The sequence below is a fragment of the Andrographis paniculata genome, unplaced genomic scaffold, assembly GCF_009805555.1.
Source record: "Andrographis paniculata isolate CXL003 unplaced genomic scaffold, ASM980555v1 Contig86END, whole genome shotgun sequence".
NCBI lineage: Eukaryota > Viridiplantae > Streptophyta > Magnoliopsida > Lamiales > Acanthaceae > Andrographis > Andrographis paniculata.
Genome location: NW_026137624.1, coordinates 4,799,763 through 4,822,850, shown reverse-complemented (window position 1 = coordinate 4,822,850; position 23,088 = coordinate 4,799,763). Strand labels below are relative to the sequence as shown.

Here is a 23,088-nt window from a genome sequence, read left to right as displayed (position 1 = left end):
ATATTCTAGGGGTCCATTTACTTTTTGCGTGTTAATATTTGAATATTAATTATATATGAAAATATAGTAACAAATTAAAGAAAAATGACAAAAATATTTCTATTAGTATTTTATAATACTATTATAATAATATTTGTGCAAAAATTTATACAAATATAAATATATATTTAATATTAAATATACTGACGTAAAAAAATAAATAAGACCCGGCCGAACTAGAGGGAATATAATATATAAATTTGGAGTAAAAAAAATATTGTGCGGACAAAGCCAAATATTTTTGTTATGGAATAAGTTTGTATAGAAAAATAGAAAAATATTGTCAAAAGAATAGAGTTGGTGTGACGTCTTTGGATCGAAATTAATTTTATGGCCTATTATTTTAAATAAAATATATTTTTTTTTGAACTTAGACGATTTTTATAAAGAGAAATTTTGATTAATTGTGCAAAGAGAATTTTCAAAACATAAGTAGATAGATCCTAAATATTTAATTAAATAAATTAAGAAAAAATACTCCTTTGGTCAGACAAATTTATTATCATTTTATTTAGTTTGCTCATTAAATTTATCATATTAGTAATTTTGGTAAAATCAATAAATTAATATCACTAATTTTATTATATTTTTCTAACAATTACTTTACTTTTTGATTAAATTTTTAAAAATATTCCCAACTATCTATCATTTTTTAATAAAATATTTATTTATTTTTAATTATCGTGCCGAGCACAAATAAATTAATTTTAATGTACGAACTATGTAAATAACAACAATTTCAATTCAAACTTCTTCACAATCAAACCTAAATATAATAATATTAATAAAAATCCGGTCAAAATAATAATAATAATAATAGAGAAAATATCAGTATTAAAAAATACTAACAGGTAAGCAAAAGTGATTAAATGAGATATAAAATACACCAAATTTATTTCTTATATATATAAAAAAATAAATAAAAATAAAAAGATGTCCCCTGATCTTTGGACACCTCACGGAAGCGGCAGGGGCAAAAGCGTCATTTCAGGAGGGAAGTGGAGAGCACGCGGCGGGGAGCGAGTGGGGGAGGTAAAAAGGTTAATAAATACGAGGTACATGGTAGGATAGGCATTGGTTGGGAGAGCAAAAAGGGAAATTGTGGGACCCATTCCCGTACTCCTGGATTGGACTTTTCTGGAAAGTTTTTCCTTTTCTTGCAATTATTCCAATTTCCTTTTCTGAGACCAAACCCTTCTCTCCCATCAGCTATGGTCCTCACTCTCACCCCCTTCTGCAATTACATAAATGCCCCTCTCAAATTAAGTCCTCTCTCTCTTTCTATCTCTATATATATATGTAAGTATGTATTTGTATGTATATGTGTAGCTAATTGGGGTAAAAAATTGAATGTGGTGAAAAGATGGGTGAAATTGAAAAATAATTGGAGAAATGTGGGGGGTGGGGGGGGGGGGGGGGCTGACGTGGGGTTGAATGAATGAAAACGAAATGATAATTAGTGTGGCCTAATTGTGGTAATTGAGTAATAAGTCGTCTTTCTTGTGCTGGTGCTGTCTATTTCCATTACAGGGTATTTGTGCAGAAATCCGAGGAGAGAGGGGGGTGGGTGGGTGGGTAGGCGTTGGGGGTGGGGTGGGGTGGGGGGGTGGAATTGCTTTCGATTTGGTTAACGTCGGAAAGTTGTGTAAGAAAGAGATGGTTCTTTAATCCGTCTATCTCTCTCCTCTGTCTCTTATTTCTATACTTTTTTTTTTTTTTATAAAGGAATTAAATATGAAATTTATATACAAACGTACGTATATAGATACATACAGTGTATGTATAATGTATGGATACATTCTTTAATGGAAATAACCAGTGGGGAAAAAGAGGGTAAAATAAAAAAGTGGGAACAAGTTCTAGAGTGAGAAATTGTGATATAAATTTATTATTATTTTTTAAATAAAGCTATATATATATTAGCAATAAATTTTGAAATGTATATATATATGTATACAGAGTGTATGTAGATGGATAGATATATAGATACACACAAATATAGAGATAGAAAATGGTTAAGTTGGAACACATACAGCAGACATATATAAATAGAAAGAGTTTTAGAAAACAATCCCTCAAAAGTATTTATGACTTGATTGAACATACTGCAGCTGCAAAATAAGAATTATTAAAAATTTTCCTCTCTTTCTCTCTCTATCTTTCTTTCTCTCTCTCTTCTTCTGTAGTCTTAGCTTGCACCTCTCTCTCTCTCTCTCTCTCTATTTCAGTTTCTCTCTCTAAAAGTATATTATTATTATTATTATTATTATTATTGCCGCTTGCTTGCTTGCTCCAGTTTTTTTATAGAGATGGGGAAGGAGAAGGCTTTGCTTTCGGCCAAACCTTGAAATTTGGCCTCGTCTATGCACTAATAGGGCAGCTAGCTACAACAATTAGATCTGGGATTTTATTATTGCACTTGTTTTGGGTACTAGGTTGTTGTTTGTGTTCTTGCAAGGGACGACATAAATAAATAAATAAATATACATATGTATGTATGTATGTATATGTAAATTGGGATTCTTGTTGATCGATTGGGGGAATTTTTGGATTTGTGTTTGGGGGAATTTTTGATTTTTTTGAAAAAGAGGAGAATTTGGGGTCTGAGAAATGTGGGATCTCAACGATTCGCCGGATCGGCGACGGGACGGCGAATCGGAGGAGTGCTCCGAGGAGAAGGGTAAACGGGTCGGATCCGTCTCGAATTCGAGCTCGTCGGCGGTGGTTGTGGAGGACGGGTCGGAGGAGGAGGCCGACGGGGAGAGGGGCGGCCGGAAGCGGAGCAGCAAGATATTTGGGTTCTCCGTCGCCGGCGACGAGGCGGCGCCGGTGACGCGGCAGTTCTTTCCGGTGGATGATCCGGAACTGGAAACGGGTGAGGGTACGCCCGGGTTCCCCCGGGCTCACTGGGTCGGAGTCCGGTTCTGCCAGTCGGACCCTCAGGGCCGCGGCGGCGGAGCCGCCGCCACCGCCGCCCTCCTGGGGAAGCCGGCGGCTGAGATGGGCCATCAGCCTCTGAAGAAAAGCCGCCGGGGACCGAGGTCCCGGAGCTCGCAGTACCGCGGCGTCACGTTTTACCGGAGAACCGGGCGTTGGGAGTCCCACATATGGTACACATCTTCAACTTCCATTTTTATTTCTTATCGTTCTCAAGACACACAAAAAATAAAAAAAATAAAAATCTGATCTTCTGAATTTCTTACAGGGACTGTGGCAAACAAGTTTACTTAGGTAAAAATTTTCCTGTCCAAATTCTTGCCCCAACATTAATTATCTCTTCAAAATTCACTTTCTATTTTATTTTATTTTATTAAAAACCATTCTGTTCAGTCAACTGGGGTTTATATTTTGGTTCCAATTTTAATTAGGTGGATTCGACACAGCCCACGCAGCTGCCCGGTAAGCCCTCAAATCTGGAAAACATATACATACACAAATATATATATATATTCATATATAATTGTGGGTGTTTGTATTGTTTTTTTCAGAGCATACGATAGGGCAGCAATAAAGTTCAGAGGAGTGGAAGCCGACATAAACTTTAGCTTAGAGGATTATGAGGACGACTTAAAACAGGTAAGGTCAGAATATTTTACAGACAAGACAATTAGACAACCCACCCCATGATCTGATCCACCCCTTAGCCCATCATCATTTTGTTCTTGTTCTTGATTTAATTAAGAATTAATTTCCTCACTCCCAGAGAGGAGACATAAATTAATTAATCAATTAATTAAGCATATATATATATACATATATAATTTGTGTGTGCGCAGATGAGCAATCTAACCAAGGAGGAATTTGTGCATGTCCTAAGGAGACAAAGTACAGGGTTTCCAAGAGGGAGTTCTAAGTATAGAGGTGTTACTTTGCACAAATGTGGCAGATGGGAGGCAAGAATGGGCCAGTTTTTAGGCAAAAAGTAATTTATTTAACCAACCCTGTATTTATTTATTTATTCAAAATTCACTCATCTGATTAATGGGTTGTGAATAAAGTTTCAATCTTGGTTAATTTTTATTTTTCATTTTTTGTTGGGACAGGTATGTTTATTTGGGTCTTTTTGATACTGAGATTGAAGCTGCTAGGTGGGTTGGTTTTCTTCAATTGAATCATCAATATATATATATATATATTTATTTAATTTGTTGTTGTTATTACAGGGCTTATGATAAAGCTGCAATAAAATGCAATGGGAAGGAGGCAGTGACCAATTTTGATCCCAGCATTTATGACGATGAGCTCAAGGCCGCAGGTGATCATCATCATCATCTTCATTCATTCATTCAAAAAACTAAAAATAAAAATATTTCCAACTGCAAGAAAATCTTCGATTGGATTTTGGGGATTTCTGAAAAATTAATGCTGTCTGTTCACTGCCCAATATATATATATATATATATATATCTGTATGTATATCAGAATCTTCGACCAGTGCAGCAGCAGCAGCAGCAACAGCAGAAGAAGACGACCATAATCTTGACCTGAGTTTGGGAAACTCTTCAGCTTCTCAAAATCCCAATTCTTTCCAGATCGATTGGAGATCTTCCAACCCCAATCAGGTATATATATATATATATAGACAGATAGATAGATAGATAGATAGATACAGATTTGATTTGTTGTGGATAATCTTAATTAATGGATTGAGTTATGACAAACAATGTTAGAGAAGAGAGCAGATTGATCATGGCGGAGGATCATACAACGAGACAGAAACTTTGCAGCTTCTCAGCCAAACAAATCTCAACAATTCTCCCAAAATTCAACAAACCAAATTCGGGAGGAAGACGACGACGATGATGATCAACGACCCCCAAATTCATCTCCACCAGCAAATCTTCACCAGAAATCACTACGCTGTAATAATTTCTAAAAACTCTCATCTTTTTTAGAGGTGTCAAAATTAAATCCAATCCAATAAACCGACCCGAAATTTTCAGGTTTGGGTTGGGTATTTCAGGTTTGAAAAAAATAGATTGATAATGCGAAACGAGGAAAAAAAAAAAAAAAAAAAAAAAAACCAAAAAATAGGGTCTTTGTTAGGTTGGACTTGATAACCTAGATTATAAAAATAGGGTTGGATTTCAGGTTGTGTGGGTGGTTGATTTGAAATGATTTATTATTATTATTATTTTAAATTTATCTATATTATTTTAAAAATAAAATGATATAAAAATATAAATAATAAATCATTTTTTTTAGATTAATTTAATTTTTTTTTAAGTTTTTGGATTTGTTTAGTGTCGAATTTGTGTCGGGTTTGTTCGGGTTTCAGATGACCCTGAAACTAAATTAGGTCAATCTGAATCCGATCTGAAAGAATTTGTGTCATATTCGAGTCTAGGGTTTTGGGTCAAACTTCGGATTCGGATCGGGTTTGAGTTTATCGTTTTTGTGTTATTCCTATAGCTCAACCTGACATGAAAATGATTCGAAAATACGAATCGGCGCTACTAAATTCTTTTTTGTATTATTGTTTGAAATTCAAATTCAAATTAATTCGGCAGGTCCCTCACCACCAGCAGAGTCAATTTTCCGATGGGAGAAATTACGAAATGTTGCAACAACAACAATGGCAAATGAATCATCGTCATCATCAAAATTATCATCATCTTCAGCAGCAGCCACAATTGTATGCTACTGCTGCAGCATCATCAGGATTCCCGACGACGACGGCGGCGGCGACGACAATCCGACAGCAAAATTGGATTCAGAAAAATGGGATTCATCCGCTTATCAGGCCTTCTTCATGATCTTTTACATATATATATATATATGTATGTGAAATTTTATATATTTATTTATATATATATATATATGAGAATTAATTAATATCTATCTATCTATCTATCTGGTCGAGTTTTTCTGATGTCACAATTTTTTTGTGCAACCTTGGAGGAATGAAAACAAAGAATTAAATGGTGTCTCTATTTATCTGTCTGTATGCAGAGATTGTTATTATTATTATTATTTATTTATTTTGATTAAAGCCCTAGTTGGGTTTTGTCTAGATTAGATTTTAATAAGAATTGAGTGAATAATTATAAAAAATGGAATATTTTTTAACTGAAAAATAAAATTAGAAAAATGAAATAAAATAAAATGAAGGGGGAGGGGGAGGGGGGTGAATTGTCAACATCAGTAGTGTCCTTTGAATCAGTTCTTGATGACCAAAAGCAAACTCATTCAGACAATTGCTATTAATGATGAGAGTGACTTAACCTAACCCCAATACAATCTCTCTCTATCTATATATTTGTAGGCTCTTCTCTTACCGTGTTCGCTGTACCGTAGACACGATATTTTAGGAGGAGTATAATTAATAAATAATTAAAAATATAATAGTGAAAATAATTATTCGATAATAAAATAATTATAAATTAAAATTAAGATAACTAATTAGTTTAATTAAAATTTTAAAAAATAATATTAAAAAGTTTAAAATGAAATTAAAGTGTATAATCATTTTCCAAAAAAAGAAAGTGACATGGTATGTGGGACAGATAGAAACGGCAACATGGACATGGTACGCGGGACGGATGGAGTATTTCCTTCTCAATTGCGCGTAAAGAGTAATATTTGTTTTTTTACATCAATTTTTTAATATTCCCCTCGTCTTATAACTAAGTATTCATTTACTTTTTACATATTGATATTTAGATATTAATTATTATATTAAAACGTATTACAAATCAAGAAAAAATTACAAAAATATTTCTATTAATGTCTTATAATACTAATATAAGAATATTTTTAACGGTAAGTACAATGACGCAAAAAGTAAATGGATACCTTGTTATGGGACGGACGGAGTATTAGTATTATATTAGGTTATAGTTAAGAAAAAACAAAAATATTTTTATTGGTATTGTGTAATATAAAGGTGGTGATATTTGTGTAATATATTGTAAATTGGAAGAGTATTTATGATGTTAGGTAGGTAGTACAATTACTAAATTAGGAAATAGTATACTTATTTTGGGACAGACGAAAATGAAAAATGGAACCCTTCTTATGGGACGGAGGGATTATTTCATTTCATCTTAAAACAATAGTCATATTTTATCATTTTTATTCATCTTAAAATAATACTCCATCCATCTCATTGAAAAATTACTAATTTTCATTTTCGTCTATCCCAAAACAAATGTTATAATTTTCTAATTTAGTAATTGTACTATCTACCTAATATAATAAATAAATTTTAAACTTACAATATATTACACAAATATAATTACTTTTATATTACACCATATTAATAGGGATATTTTTATCTTTTTTACTACAATTCAATATAATACTAATATTAAAAAACTACGTGCAAAAAGTAAATGTCACCTTCTAATAGGACGGATGAAGTAGTTATATTTCTATTTTTGGTATCTCTATAATTTTTTTTACAAAATTATTCTCACTTTTTTTTACAATAATTACATAAAGTAGGAATATTTTGATTTTTTAAAAATACTTTTACACACACTATCAATGTAATACTATTATTCATTGATTCTCGTGATCACCCCAAATATCCATATTGGTATATATATATTTTGTTTAAATATTTTAGATATGGATAAACACAACTAAACTAAACTGTTGACGACAAATGAGGGACGATTGCACATCTAAAAGCTTAATCTGTTAGAATACACATTATTTATTTATTTACATTAATATAAATATAAGAAATTTTTACTGATCAGTGAAATTATTTCTTATTATTTATTAATAATATTTTACCAATATTATAAATTATATAAGAAATTTTTATATTTTTACTTTATTTTATGTATAAATTAATTGTATGTATAATAGTATTAGTGTAATTTATGTAAAAATTAAAAGTAATTAAAAGTAATTTAATATTAATGTATGCTTATTTTTATTAAAATAGAAATAAATACTTTTAAGTGAAACATATGAAAATAATAAAAATAAGACTTCAAGTTGAAACATAATAAATAGTATTTCCTCCGCCCGGCTCTAAGGGTCTCATTTGCGTTTTGCATCACTGTACCTAATATTAAAAATACTCTCTCTGTCCCGTTGGAAGGGTGGCGTTTGCTTTTTGCACGTAGATTTTTGAATATTAGTATTATATTAGATTGTAATAAAAAAGACAAAAATACCCCTATTAGTATGATGTAATATAAAAGTAATGACATTTGTATAATATATTGTAAGTTGAAAGGGTATTTATTATGTTAAGTAGGTAGTACAATTACTAAATTAGGAAATGGTAACCTTATTTTGGGACGGACGGAAATGGAAAATGATAATATTTCAATGAGACGGAGGGAGTATTTTTATATTTATATAAGTTTTTTCCACAAATTTCATTGTAACAGTATTATAAGACACTAATATAAATATTTTTGTCATTTTTTCCCCTTAATTATATTACATTTTTTTATAATAATTAATATTTAAATATCGTCACGAAACAAATAATAAAGTAATAATTTATTTATTTTTCACACAATTTTTTTAATATTACTATTTTATATGTATATAATATTAATAAAGTAATCAAACTTAGTATAATTTTACCCCTTACAATGTACTAGTTAAATTATTTTAATGGCATAATTATTAAATAACAAATAAATTGATTTTAGGTAAATCAAAACGACAAAACTGATTGACTAGATTTGAATATGGAGAGTATTATTATTACTATTATTTACAAAATATTCCAAATAAACATACTTGGGAACACAATCATGACAAATTATATATATATATATATATATTATATTAGGTTAGTAATGAAATATTATGTTGATAATATAAAGAATAATTATTACGTCTCACATCATATATTAAAATGTTTATATTTTTTATTTCGGTTTATTTTATATAATTTTTATTTTTAATTATATTTTAAATTTTATAATTTATAATTATTTTAATTTTAATTAAATTATTTAGTTATTTTAAACTTAATTCTATAATTATTTATATTATACAATAATTATTTTTACTGATGTACTTCATAATATTTTATCTAAATAGAAAAACTAATATTTTGTATTGAATTATTACTTTTTTTTTTATAAATAAATAAAATATATATATATATTATATTTTTCTAAAATAATATTTATAAGAAATCGTTACAAGCGTTTACTTAATGCGATAAAAATGTAAGTGCTAACACCCACTAAATATCTAATTTATTGCATTTTTAAATTACAACTAACACTTTATTAGAAATAAAATGATACCAACTTTCATTCAATTATTAAATATATATTTTTTATTTTATTTTTTCAATATGTACTATAATGTATCGACATATGCAGCATGTGATTGTCACACCCTAAATCGGGTACAATAATTTAATTTAAAATAAATGTGCATTTTGCATCATCTGCGACGTCATCATTTATTAAATTATTCACTAATTACCTTCTATTTTTGTTCATGTTGCCATTATTTTATTCGTGTTAATTATTCGAGAGTATTGTCAGCCTGTTACATGTAAAATTTAATATAGTAAAATAAAATAAAATAAATATGTACAATCATGACTCATTGGTTACTTTAATACAATTTTGGGACAGGATATGATTTGGTGGGCAAAGGGTCGTGAATCATGACACGACTCCTCTTTATTATCACTTTCGTAGAATAATAAAATAAAATTAATTAATTAATTAATTACGATTATGGAATAATTTGATTAAATTATTGGTCTGATCTTTCTTGCAACCTTTTGAGTGACAACTAGGTTTATTAAAATGTATACAAGTATCATTTTTTTTTTTAATATTTGTATGTATGTGTATATATGTGTATTTGACTAAGGTTGTCCCCAAGTCACCTCAGGTGGTCCATTATTTTCACATGACATATAATAATAATAATAATAATAATAATAATAATATAGTTAATTTTATCACATGATTACAAGAATTAAAGGGGTGTTTGGTTACAAGTTGAAACTGATATTTTATATCCTTTTTTTTTTTTGTTTTTATTTATTTATTGTTAATTTGACGGTGAGATTCAATGACATTTTTTTAGGAAATTATTGTAAAAAATATACTATATGTAAGTTTTATTATTATTAAATTATTATTATTTTGTATTTTTTTAAATAAAGGACAATAAATTTGTATGAAGTTTTAAAATTATTTTCTGACGTTAGAAAAAAAGTACGTGCATCTCATATGAACAAACGTGATCTTGTCTGTGCTCGTATGGAGTTCACCGGAGCCGATGTGATAAGTGACGTGGCCTTGTCTCCGACTACTGACATAAAAATTTGTACATTTCCTCAATTTGACCTATTGGAGGAAATTGTAAATACACTTGGTCCAATTGCTCCAAATTACAAACCCTAGAACAAACACAGACACTTTGATTTCTCTCTCGTGAATTCGCTCTTGGACCCTTCTTAGTCGGGATCGAAAATATCATCCTCGTCTTGTTAAAGTCTACCTGCATCCACCGTCGACCCCCGACGCATGCCATCCCTGCTTTCGCCTGCCGGTGTGCTGATGGAGAATTTTCAGCAAAGTTCAAGTGAACTTAAAATTTTAAAATAAATTTTTAATTTTTATTTTATTTTTATAAGTTTACAATGACTTTTTATTGTGAAATTTTGTACATTTTTTAGTAGTTTAGAATGAGATTTTGTTGCCAAAATTTTTATGTATATTTAAACAGTGAATGTGGGATCTTGTCGTTGACACATTCAGATTTGGAGTGTCATTGCGGAATAAAAATTGTAATGTACACTAGGTAGATAATGGATAATCTCGGAAGAAGGTTCAATTGTTATTACAAATTAAATGCATTGAATTTTGTGAATAATCGTAGGCTAGCTTGTATATTACAAACACTAATGGTTATTCGTTCGTCAAACATGTAAAGAGAAACCCGATCAAGATGTGATTTTTTTTTTTTTTTTTTAATGAGAAGATCTGCCAATGTGCAGTAGAGCAAAAGCATCATCTCGGTCTTATTGAAGGAGTTGAATTATCGGGATGTTGAAATTAAGTTATTGAAACAACAAACTTCAAAGGTCAACTATCGGGACAGTGAAATTATGTTACTGAAACAAGAAGTTCAAAATTGACGATTGTTGAATATTGTCTTATTCTTATTGTTTTATACAGTAACAATTGACATCTTTATATTTTTGGTAAAAATTATTAAATCAAAACATATTTAACAAATATAAATCAACTTAATTAACTACATAACATACAACATCATAAATGGCGTAGGTACACTCAAAACTCCTTTATTTCTACCTATCTCTTCAAAAAAATAAATATTTTTATCTATATTTAAAACTACGCATCTTTTATAAAATTGATTTATGTTAATTATAAATAAACAAAAATATATATTTTTTATTTACTTGTGTTATAGAAGATTTTATTCTCTACAAAATGATATCCATATTACATATATTTTTTAATTGCTATATAATTTTTAAATATTTAAACATGTATTTATAATTTTTTTAATAATATATATTAAATTTACTTTAAAAATATAAATATTATTAATTATACAAAAAATAATATAATAATATCATAACTAATTAAACATTCTCATCTTAAATAAATATGTGTCCCTAATCAAAGGGTTCAATTCCGATAGAATAGAGAGAGAGTATAATTTTATTGAAAATTATGCCCAATAAATAGTGTAAAAAATAATTTGAAATAAAAAGAAAATCCAAAAGGATTTAGGTTTTCTTGTTGTTTTTTTTTAAATAATCATAACTATATAATAATAGTTAGAGGATCAAAGCTATTTTTACCACAATCAATGAAGTATTCTTTTATTTACATTTTGTTAGGATTTCGAAATTTTTTCCCAAAAATATCAAATTAAATACCTATTTTTTTTATATTATACTAAAAATCAATTTTACATTCAAAATATCACATTAACTCTTATTTATATCACATCATACAACTATTCAAATTCAAAATTTTTACTATTCAAATCCTAATCCAAAATCCAAACCCCAAACAAACACACATGCTGATTTTGTTTTTCAGTCGGTACATATCCAACATAAAAAAAATATATATATATATACATGTTTGATTTTATATTAAAAATAATATTTTATATTAAATATTAATTTTTTTTATTAAAAAAAATATATATTAAAAATTTTCATGTAAATATTTGTTGGGCAATCAAACCCTCCAATATTTTGTTTTTAATTAACCAAAATTAAATTCAAAACAAAAAGAAAATAATCAGAAATAAACCCAAAAGTAAATTAGATTGAAAGTGTGTCAATAAAGAAGACGAACTGCCAGAAAAGTATACCAAAATTTCGACCGTAATGGGGTTTTTCGGCATGTCGGCAGCAAGGGTTTCTGGTTATTTGCGAAGAAGCGGTGAATTTTTTAAAAAATGCTTGTTTGAATCGTTCCAGATAGTCGCCTTCACTTGATTTTGCTGTTTCACCTCACTAAACAATGGCTTTGAAGCTCAATGCGTCTGCCACTCACTCCCCATAGGTTAATCCTCCTCTGTGTCTAACTTCACTTGTTTGTATGGAGGCGTTTATATTCGGTTTTCGGTTCTCTGTAGAAACTGAAATTATTCACTGTAATATCGTTGTTCTAAGACGGTACCCGTCGAGATAAATTTGATAGTTCTCACGAGAATCAGGAATTAGTCGAAAATTGCATTCATTCACGGGGGCAATGAGCAATCGTAGTTCCGTCTGTTTGCTTTTTAACTCATTTTGAAGCTAAAATGAATTTAGCAGTGAAATCTGGGCAACTGCTGCTTATATTGGGTATGGATTTAGGGGTGGTAGAGATATTGGAGGATATGGATTCTAGTTATATATTTAGTTGCTGATATTGCCATAGATCTTTCGTGGTAATTCACAAGTCCTAGTTAGGAATTAAACCTTCAAAAGCAGATAGATCTTCTTATGCTGCTCAGCCTGTGATATTTGTAATCGTATCGTTATTGACTCTTGTAATAATGCTTGAATTATTTTGCAGAGCTTTCCACTATCTCATGGGACTCCGTGCAGTACATTGAGTTTTAGACCAAATCAATGATGTAGAAATACCATGAAAGTATTTTGCAGCACAGGTATGGCTGTTGGCCATTCAGATGGTTCTAGAAAACTCATAATCAGTAATATTGCGAACAAGGCAAAACAAATTTGGGATAAAGCTCCCCAGCCGGTTAAGATAATTATGAACAATGCAGAACTGACATTTACTTTCATGTAGGTGAGATAAATTTTACATGCTCATAGAATAAAACCCTTGCTGACTTAAATCATGGAATATGATTAAATCTGGGACATAATAATCCATTAAAATAATCATATGAGATATTTGCCCCATTCATTGAAGTACACACAACTAGGGCGAATGAAAAGACTGTTAGCATCATCCCTGGAATGAAAAGGGAAATGAGTTCCTGCAGCAAATCCAAGTATGTACAGAAAGTCATAGAAGATGCCATTCTGTTTCTGCTTTCAAATGGAATACTGTATCAAGGAATTTGGAACTTAGTTGCTTTCTGCATTCTTTTCCTAGTGTTTTATCCGTCTCGTTATGTTTGTGCATAAATAAGGATCAGTTTAGTTTAATGTGCCCTATTATCCTGTTTTCAAAATTCTAGTAAAATTATATAATATTGATCTAGTTGTTAGGTGTACATTCTGCTTGGATTTAATAAATCTGCATATTGTTGCATATTAAATTTTGTTGGATGTAGATGAGTTATGTCTTGTGACAGTTGGGTTAAGAGTTAAATTCTTGTGCCGTTGTTGTTCATGATAGCTCTCCATGCATTTCACGCATTTGAGGAATTATATATATGATTCGTTCATCTTTGCTTGATAATTTACTTTATTTATTTGCAGAATGCTGAAGTTCCCTAGCTTATTGCTATTGCAATAGTTTTTGCTTTGCTTAAGATTCCTCGTCCTTACTACCCGTATTGGAGGTAGATTTTCATTCCACATTTTGCAAACGGAGCGCTGTGGAGGACACTGTGGTTCATTTTTCAATGGCACCGGTCACCCCAGAGGAAATCAGAATTTAGTTAGCTTGATGAAACTCCGAGAACTCTACAGGTACAATATCTTAGGCTTCAACCGCATAGTATAAATTATCATGAGAATTAAAACATGGCGAAGAATAGTGTTCGGGCTTCACAGTCAATATATATTGTCAATTTTTAATGGGTATGTGTTTAGGTTATTATTTAACTGTTATGTTGAGCAAGGGTTAGAGGATATTGATCAATTACTCACATCAATTTGATTGATTTATATTGTTAGAACTGGCAGTGATGCTGATATTCTTAGGAAGGTTTGGAACTACGAATAGTTATTGCCGATGTAAGTGTTGAATTCTAAATTGGATATCATGTAGTTTCATTTGAGTTGGCTGATTGTTGGAAGAGAATTTAGATTTCATCTTTGATTTTAATCTGAAAGTTGAGGGGATGATTGGTTGAATTGATTAATTACTACGAAAAGAGCTTGTAATAGGGCTTGTTCATCTTGTTTCAAGAGATGTGATCTTTGCTATTGTTTTGATTTTTTTAATGAGTTTGATGCTAAATTTTTAAAGACATTTGAGGATCGAATGGATATCTTGTTAAAGAAATGTTTCAGTTTAGATTGGTGTTATTGGTTCATTGGCTGCTCTGATTCTTACTCGTTCAAATAGTGCTGAATTTACTCGATGTTGTTAGTACAATGGTATTGCTGTCTCTGAAGGTAAAAAGGATTTGTTCTATGATTGATCTTTAGTATTTATCTTGTTCTCTAGCACAGGTTTGATGGAAAAAGATGTGATTCTTTGATTTGTCAGATAGATCTCGGTAATATGATAAAAACACAACGATGAAGTCATATTTATTTTCTGCCGTTGAGGATTTTTCTATCCATTCCACAAGTATGCATTCCACAAGTTTGAGCGTCATGCCTAATGGAATTATCGGAGCAAAGTCGGATATGGAGTTGAAGCCTTTATGGATGACAAGAAAATCTAAGTTTAAGGTATATTTAATTATCATTGAGTGTGAAAATTAACTATATTTATTTTTCTTACATCATTTGTTAATGATCTTAATGTATTTGACTGAGAATTTTTTTATCATAATTTTCCAAAATTAGGTATTTCCTTCTAATGAACAATGTTGGTAGAATGATTAATTAACCCAATCGCATTTTTGTTTATGAAATTTTCATTAATGTGTGCAGAGCTTTGGTAATTTGCTTGCAATGCCGGTGGGGAAAAAGCAAAAGCATTTTGTCAATGAAATTCTTCTAATGGTATAGCATGAGTTATACTCAACACTGAAATTTATTAATATATTTAAAATCACTTCTTTCCAGAGAATATTGCCATTATTTCTGATAAATTAGAGTTGCAAAAATAACTGAGTTTCATACATATTTATTTTCATGCAAAACATTTTAATTTTTTTTTACACAAATCAAGTTTCATTACCCTTGTAAATGAATCGGTTTTTGTAACAAAAAATATAAAGTGTGTGTGTGCGATAGTAAATCAATGAATAGAGTGTACTGAGATATTTGTGTGTGATCTGTGCGTTCCTTAATGGCTAATTCCCATAGATGAAATGAACGGACGATGATAGTGAAACATCTAAACATATATGTATAAAACAAAATGACACAATAAATGCATTTGATCATACTTGTCCATTTTAAACAGATTCTTGACTCACTAGTGTTTGGCAGTGATACTTAGATTCAGAACATTAAACATTTCCCTTATAATACATTTCTTTAATAAAAATTGAATTCAACATTTCCCTTATAATACATTTCTTTAATCAAAATTGAATTCAAATCAATAATTAAACAGGTCGACAAGGCTTTCATATATTTAACTATATTGAACTACTTAAAATCTATTAACGAATACGATGCAAAAGTCAAAATTCTAGACTTAAACAATCAAAGATAACTTGAAATTGTGGATAAAATTGCAGATGGAGAAATCATGATATTTGATTAATAACTACGAAATAACAATAATATCTACATTATGAAAGCATTAACAAATCAATAAAAAAGCAATAAATCTTCCTAAAAAATAAACTAAAATTGCCTAAGAAAGAAACTAAAACTGGGCGGTCAGGGGAAGAGTCTATCTCCACTCACCCGACCTCCTTTAGTTGAGAGAATTTTCTTACAGGATTGGAGCTCTCGGAAACAAAATAAAAGCTAAGTAAACTTGTATGTAGTATGTACTGTTGCATAGTCTTTTTATACAATTGAAATTTGACTATTTATATAGGTTTTCGGCAGTTGACAGTAGTTGAGTGATTACAGCAATTGAAAACAGTTGTTGTTGCAACAACTGGACAGTTAGACGGTTGATCGGTTGGAACTACTCTAACTTCTAGTTCGCTCGCTGCTGGATTGATATGGCTAGGCACAAATCTTCCTCGCTTGCTTTGCTGGACTTGGCTTGGCGGAGGGCATCGGCGCAATTCAAGTGGTGCTGTCGTCGCTGGCCGGTAACCGAATGGTTGACCGCTGGAAGATCAACATTTAGACAACTTTAATATTTCAGAATTTCGCTCGTCAATGATGGATGTATGGCTGGACCGACTTGGGTGCATGCGGAAAGAGCGTTGTTGCCGCAGCACGCTGGTCTTCTACTTTGACAATTTTTGGGCCAAAATATCTCTTAAAAAGGTTAAAAATATCAATAATATCCACAAGCGAGCTTTGGATTATATCAAGCGAAACAAATCAACATAAAAATTCAAGAAATATACAGTTTTATCAAGCAGTAAATATGCTATTATTTGGAGTTAACCTATTCTTTCAATTGCTTATACACCTATGCTTGGTGTTTTCAAATGAATTTCGAGATTGAAAACATTTTTAGAACATGGCTTTGCATTTTCGAAATGTGATTTTGGTAGATAGAACTGTTTTCTACCATTCGTTTCTTAGTGAAAGTATATACCTGATGAAAGACAAAAAAAGGTTGTATACGTTCTTCCTCTTATTCTTCTTGTTCCTCTGGTTCTTCCTCTTATTCTTCTTGTTCCTCTGGATATGGTAAATTCTCTCTCTCTCTCTCTCTATATATATATATATATATGTGTATATATTCTTGTGCATTTCCCTTTTCGCTCGCCTTTCTTGTATGATTGTGATTTTAATAGATAAACTATTTTCTACCATTCATTTCTCCGTGAAATTCTATATCTGATCTGATAAATCCTTTCAGTTTTTATTTTATTTAAAATTTTTAATTATTGTGCATTTTCCTTTCTGCTGGACTTTCTTGTCTAGATTGTCTCCCTCATGAAACAAGATGTGGTTCAAGTGGGCATCCTCGAGCTCATGGCCTTTTGGATCACAAGCAAACCTCGGTAGATCGTTTAGTGATCGATATTGTCATTCAAAGAAAAAAGTTTCAAGAGATGTAATTGTTTGGTCTGAACTTACTGGCGTAGGGTCTTCCGATGCTTCATATCCATTGTCAGGTGTGTTACTATTCTAGCTGATTCCCATTTCCTGTTAAACTTTACAATCATATGCACTACTCACTCAAATATTTACGGTCGGATTCTGTGTCAAGTTCAAACATCAGAGGAATATGCTTTTACAACCTAACAGCTTGCTGCCATCATCCTCTTTGTTCCAATGCTTCTAGAACATCCTTTTGTGCTCATGTTCGACTGGTGCCGCAGAAAAGCTCATTACTTTGTTGCCAAACCCTGGGCTTCTGTGACTGTTGCTCCCTTTATGAAGATTAAGTACGAAGGATTTTAGTTTTATGACTTAAGATCCTTGTGTTCGACTTTTGAACATATACGCACTTTTGACGCTTGGGAGAAGCATTAAGTTCATTAGCAAGACTTCGATATTTCTTTTCCCAATTATCGGTTGGGCCATGTATCTGCTGGGGGTAATACCATCAAAGCACGTGGACTCCAGAAGCCAATTGGTACTTATCTGTTCTTTGCTAATTCATTGTATGCTATTAATCCCGACTACAACAGTAACATTGAATTTGATTTATTACTGTTGTAGAACTCAAATTACATGTTTACTGTCTACATTTTTCTGTCTTTGCATGTAGGACTGCCTTAAGCGATGTATGGCTGTCATCATGCTTCTTTCCAGGCGGCACGCAAAGCAAAGGCGGACAATTAGGCTCTTTTAAGGTACAATTTATTTTTGTTCTGCTTGTCATTGTTTATGGATTTGTAATCGTGTATGATAAATGCATGCTTCATTGATCTCGATTAGTTGCCTCAATTATTGCTTCGATCTTTTCGTGATTTTCTTTAACAAGTTGGTACCAAAGATGTATATTCTAGAGAAACTGCGATAATTGCATCTCGTCTAATTAGCTATATGTGTGGGGAGACAAATAATTGTGTCTTTACTTATAGTTTGGGAATTGTAAATTTTTAGAGTAAGCAAGATTTTTAGAGTGTGTTTGTTTAATGCTTATAATTTTTGTTGTGAGATATATAGGATATTGTGGAAGTAGTATAAGAAAATGGTGTTTTGTTGACTTTTTATTTTTAAATGTATATTGTATTTTTTTGGATAATATTTTAAAGGACACGTATAATATTAAAACAAGATTTTTAAAGTGTGTTTGTTTACTGCTTATAGTTTTTTTGTGAGATATATGATTCTGTGAAAGTATTGTAAGAAATGATGTTTCGACTTTTATTGTTAAATGTATATTGTATTTTTTGGATAATATTTTAAGGGAACACATTCTTGGTAGATTGGCAGTTCTGTTTCTATTAATTAAAATTGTAATTTCAGCTAAGTGCTGCTGCATGCTAACTTATAATCATTAATAAACATGCGTCACTTATATACATACTTATACAATATATATATATATATATAAGCTTTATCTACTCACTCACGAAAAATCAATAATAAGTACAAAAAATTATTGATTATATTAGGCGGCTGCTACAGTGCTGAATTTATAATAAGTACAAAATTTAACGATATATGATATAATCTCACACAACACATACAATACTTAATTTCAGCAACTGACATACTCTTATACAGCAGACGCTATAATTATGAACCTGTATATAATAAAAATGTGTACTATTTATATATTTTAAGTGTGCTAATTTTTTAAATTTCTAAATTCAGCACCATAATCTTTTTCATTATATTATTGATATAATTGCCTATATCTAATATAAAAAGTACTTATCTAAAAAACATACCAATGTTTAAGTACAATTGCCTATATACTGTCTTTTAATTATTGTCCTAATAAAATATATCAAGGGTGTGTTTGTTTGGGGGTTTGAATTTTGAGTTGGGATTTGAATAGTAAAAATTTTGAATTTGAATAGTTGTATGATGTGATATAAATAGGTGATGATGTGATGTTTTGAATGTAAAATTGATTTTTAGTATAATATAAAAAATGAAAAATAGGTGTTTGATTTGATATTTTTGGGGGAAAAATTTTGGATGAATAGTGAAATTTTATCCAAATCCATCAAACGAACACACCCTTGAGTGTCACAGTCTCTTATTTTATTACTGTGACCGCAAGTGGGTTTCACGGCTTGTCATATCCACCCTTTGGTGCCATTGATTGACACATGGTATAATATTGGATAATATAAAAATATGTAAATGGTATTTTTAGTAAAATTGTGATATGTACATGATATATTTTTCTAGAGTTTATGAAGTGCCAGTCATTGCGACTTAGGATAAAAATTCATGCATAGGTAATGTACTAAAATAACGAAATTGTGATAGATGCATAATATATTTTTGTTAGGGTTACAATTAAAAGACAAAATTAATAATTGAGCATACATGCGAGATATTTTTTTCAACATTCCCTTATTTCTTAATATACAAACTTCAATAAATTGAAGGATCTTCACCATCAAACCGTAGAATACGAGAAATGCTTAAAGATTCGTTTGAAAAAATTGCCTATCCTTACCGGATAAATGTCCGGGACTTGTAGTCGCTCAACAAAACACCTTCGGGTTTTATTCGAAGAGAAGGGCGAATTGTGAGGAGACCTAAGAAGCAATCAAGAGGGACCCTCATGCCCCATACGTTGATGGACTCGAGCTTTTGGCATTTATTTACAATGTCGACAAGTCCAATCTCACTTACTTGACGGCATCCCCACAAAACTAGCGACTACACGAAAAATTTACCATCTTGCTAAAAAATTTACCCTCGATCTAGTGAGTTTACTTATTTAATTTTTTGCAAGAGATTCGTACCTTTAGGTTAGGACAGCTTTCGGCAATGGCAAAAAGGGAAGCATCTGTGATGAATGTACCTCCAATGTTGAGGTGTCGTAGAGAATTAGTTCGCGAAATCTGAAAGATAAAAATGGTTGTCAATTAAGTGTCGAGAAATAATGTTAAAACCAATGGCGAATGCTTGTAGAATCGACAACATACAAGTTGAATAACTCCATTGTCTGTGATTGCTGTCGAACCCCACAGAGAAATCGACGACAGATTGCTAATACATTTTGCCTTCGACAGGTGCTCGATTCCACGATCTGTTATTTGGCAACCCCATCGACTTCTTGATCTGATTTCAATGACATAAACTAAAGAATCAAAGGCATACATCTCTAGTTTCTGCGTCACACTATACACAAATTTCAATCATAATTAATTTAGGTAAAATTGTTCATAACTCCCATGTGGTTTCGAACTTCAGCATAAAATCTTTCTATATTTTAAAATTTATATGACACCACCTTATATTTTAAAAAATATTGCATGAATTCCCACCACCATAAAACCTCCATTGTGTGATGAGAAGATGATTTTCTATCTATATTTTTTGTATGACAGGGGTTTCATGCAACATTTTTTATGCAATTTTTAAAGTAAAGTGGAGATTTAAGCTGAATTTCAAAACCAAAGTGGTTTCATACAACGGTTTTAAAAGTATAAAAGAGTATCATTTTAAAGTAAAGAGGGAATATCGGCTAAGTTTCAAAACTACAAAGGAGTTATAGACAATTTTGCCATTAATTTATAGCATTTGATCACAATTGTTCAAAGTTTGAAACTCGTTCGATCAGATCATCATGATAAGACATTCGAGCAATAATTCATCACAATGGTTTAGATTGAATTATTTTGAAGAAAGGATTCATAGCAACACTAAATAATTTAAGCTATTCAAATTTGTGTCCAGAAAACTAACTTTAATGGTGTATTTGTTTGGACGATTTTGGAGGACTTCCGCTATTCGCACCAAAATTTTTCTCCAAAAATATCAAATCAAAACACCTATTTTTTATTTTTATTTTTTTTATTATCCTAAAAATCAATTTTATATCTAAAATATCACGTTAATACTTATTTATACCACGTCATACAATTATTCTAATTCAAATTTTTTAGTATTTAAATCCCAAAGAAAAATTCAAACCTTCAAACAAACACACCCTAAATAATGTCAACTGTCAAGCCCTAATTCTTAACAAATTGAGGGAAAAAGATGAACACAGCGTCTTACATATCGAGCTCCTTGAGGCCATAGGAGAGATTCACCAAGCGAGCGGTGGATTCATCGTCCATTTTCCAACCAGAAAAGCTTAAGCTCTCCCTCCGCGCCAACGATTGTTCCACTCCCTGCCTCCATTTCGTACATACTCTGCTTGCCCTAACCGAACAAGCGCAGAGATAACAGGAATTTAATTGCACAAGAAAAAAGCAAAACCTAATCGGAAAATCAATTCAACCAAAATCGAACATTCTAAAGGCGAATAATCGAAGAATCCAGTGCTTACTGAGCTAAATCCTTGAAGCAAGTAATTAGGCAGAAAATATGGGCCAATAAATCGACCGGCAGGCAATCGATTGCCGCTTCGTCTGCTCCGGCCATTGCTCCGACGCGTAGACGGCATAGAATTGGGAGAAAATGTAGCCGAAAACGAGGCGCGAGAAAGGACGAGAGCGATGAGTTGAGCAAAAAGTGTCGTCATCTTTTTGACATGATTTCACCATTCTTTGATTTTTGAACATTTTGTAGTCTGTGAGCGTAAGCTGTAACAGTAACACTGAAAAGGACTGAATTGTAACTTTACTAATTTAAACTGTTATCCTCCGTAAAAGGTAAGGCCGATCATGATCCATTCGTTCCACCTCTCGTTATTATTATTATTATTATTTTTTTTTTGGTATTAAAATAATGTATAATAAATATTTTATGGGTAAAAAAAATATTTTTTTTGTGCCACTTAAATTGCTTACTTTCAATTAGGCAGAGAGTTTTTGTTAGGTATTGAGTAATCAGTAAATAACTAAGAACTAGTGTATTAATAAAAATAATTATAATTTAATAAAAATAATTATAGATTAAAATTTAAATGATTTAATTAAAATAATAAATTATAAATTATAAAAGTGTATAATTATATTTAAAAAAACAAATTAGATAGGACAAATAAAAATAAAAAGAATAGACAAATTAAATGAGACCGGAAGAAATATTTTTTTTTTTTCAAAAAATATAAAATTCAAATAATAAAATTTTTGAAGAAACACACCCTGTAACATATTTTAATTATATTATAAATTGAATAATCTTAATTAATTATTTTAATTTGAATATATAATTATTTATATTCCATTCGTCTGGTTGTTGAGATCTCATTTATTTTTTGCGTTATAGTACTTAACATTAAAAATATCTTTATATTTGTATTTTTTTTTTTTTTTTGCATAAGTGTCATTGTATATAATATTATAAAATACTATAGAAATATTTTTGTCAATTTTTTTTAATTTATATTATATTTCTATATAATAATTAATATTTAAAAATCAACAAGCTTATATTTTAATTACTTCACAAGAATATCATACCGCTTGACCATCCTGAAACTTCCTATCATGTTTAAAGACTATAATCTATGGCTGTGTTATATGTTTGGATTCCAGCGTGATACTCCCTCCGTTACATAAATATAGTCTTAATTGGATTAGACACGAGATTTAAAGGATATTGATATTATATTGGTAGTTGATAAAAAA

General features: G+C 30.6%; 2 protein-coding genes and 1 long non-coding RNA gene across 10 annotated transcripts; 2 read left to right on the top strand and 1 right to left on the bottom strand.

Moving 5' to 3' along the window:
- The first annotated feature begins 2,110 nt into the window (after positions 1-2,110).
- LOC127242299 (floral homeotic protein APETALA 2-like) lies at positions 2,111-5,995 on the top strand. Of its 2 annotated transcripts, XM_051261781.1 has the most exons (10): positions 2,114-3,149; positions 3,245-3,270; positions 3,408-3,438; positions 3,528-3,615; positions 3,816-3,961; positions 4,083-4,127; positions 4,203-4,294; positions 4,462-4,601; positions 4,710-4,901; positions 5,550-5,995. In XM_051261781.1, exons 1-10 carry the CDS (start codon positions 2,650-2,652, stop codon positions 5,793-5,795), a joined length of 1,506 nt encoding a protein of 501 aa, XP_051117738.1. In that variant the 5' UTR covers positions 2,114-2,649; the 3' UTR covers positions 5,796-5,995. The 2 variants fall into 2 exon arrangements, with proteins under 2 accessions (XP_051117740.1, XP_051117738.1); XM_051261783.1 differs by lacking the exon at positions 5,550-5,995 and having other exon boundaries at positions 2,111-3,149; positions 4,715-4,859.
- A 6,292-nt stretch (positions 5,996-12,287) lies between these two features.
- On the top strand, positions 12,288-18,668 carry LOC127242407 (uncharacterized). 6 transcript variants are annotated; one of them, XR_007836773.1, is made up of 9 exons: positions 12,291-12,542; positions 13,041-13,134; positions 13,919-14,131; positions 14,840-15,064; positions 15,269-15,340; positions 16,473-16,738; positions 17,348-17,541; positions 17,637-18,005; positions 18,141-18,665. It is a non-coding gene; the product is annotated as an uncharacterized LOC127242407 (long non-coding RNA). The 6 variants fall into 6 exon arrangements; XR_007836775.1 differs by having other exon boundaries at positions 12,288-12,542; positions 14,877-15,064; positions 16,473-17,541; positions 18,141-18,668; XR_007836774.1 differs by having other exon boundaries at positions 12,288-12,542; positions 16,335-17,541; positions 18,141-18,668.
- Positions 18,669-19,797: 1,129 nt separating this feature from the next.
- On the bottom strand, positions 19,798-22,076 carry LOC127241971 (F-box protein At5g67140-like). Of its 2 annotated transcripts, none has more exons than XM_051261273.1 (5): positions 21,843-22,076; positions 21,569-21,706; positions 20,491-20,626; positions 20,308-20,406; positions 19,798-20,221 (listed from the first exon to the last, which is right to left on the bottom strand). In XM_051261273.1, the coding sequence occupies exons 1-5, from the start codon at positions 21,935-21,937 to the stop codon at positions 20,012-20,014; spliced, it is 678 nt and encodes a 225-aa protein (XP_051117230.1). In that variant the 5' UTR covers positions 21,938-22,076; the 3' UTR covers positions 19,798-20,011. The 2 variants fall into 2 exon arrangements, with proteins under 2 accessions (XP_051117230.1, XP_051117229.1); XM_051261272.1 differs by having other exon boundaries at positions 21,569-21,715; positions 21,843-22,069.
- Between the last annotated feature and the right edge of the window lie 1,012 nt (positions 22,077-23,088).

Bases quoted from the DNA above. Each gene is read 5' to 3' on its own strand.
- LOC127241971 (XM_051261272.1), bottom strand. From the start codon at position 21,937: ATGGCCGGAGCAGACGAAGCGGCAATCGATTGCCTGCCGGTCGATTTA. The intron at 21,716-21,842 runs GTAAGCACTGGA...TTGTTCGGTTAG, and splicing joins TGCTTCAAGGATTTAGCTCA to GGCAAGCAGAGTATGTACGA. The intron at 20,222-20,307 runs GTACGAATCTCT...TTTTTCGTGTAG, and splicing joins AAAGCTGTCCTAACCTAAAG to TCGCTAGTTTTGTGGGGATG.
- LOC127242299 (XM_051261781.1), top strand. From the start codon at position 2,650: ATGTGGGATCTCAACGATTCGCCGGATCGGCGACGGGACGGCGAATCG. The intron at 3,616-3,815 runs GTAAGGTCAGAA...GTGTGTGCGCAG, and splicing joins ATGAGGACGACTTAAAACAG to ATGAGCAATCTAACCAAGGA. The intron at 4,902-5,549 runs GTAATAATTTCT...TTAATTCGGCAG, and splicing joins TCACCAGAAATCACTACGCT to GTCCCTCACCACCAGCAGAG.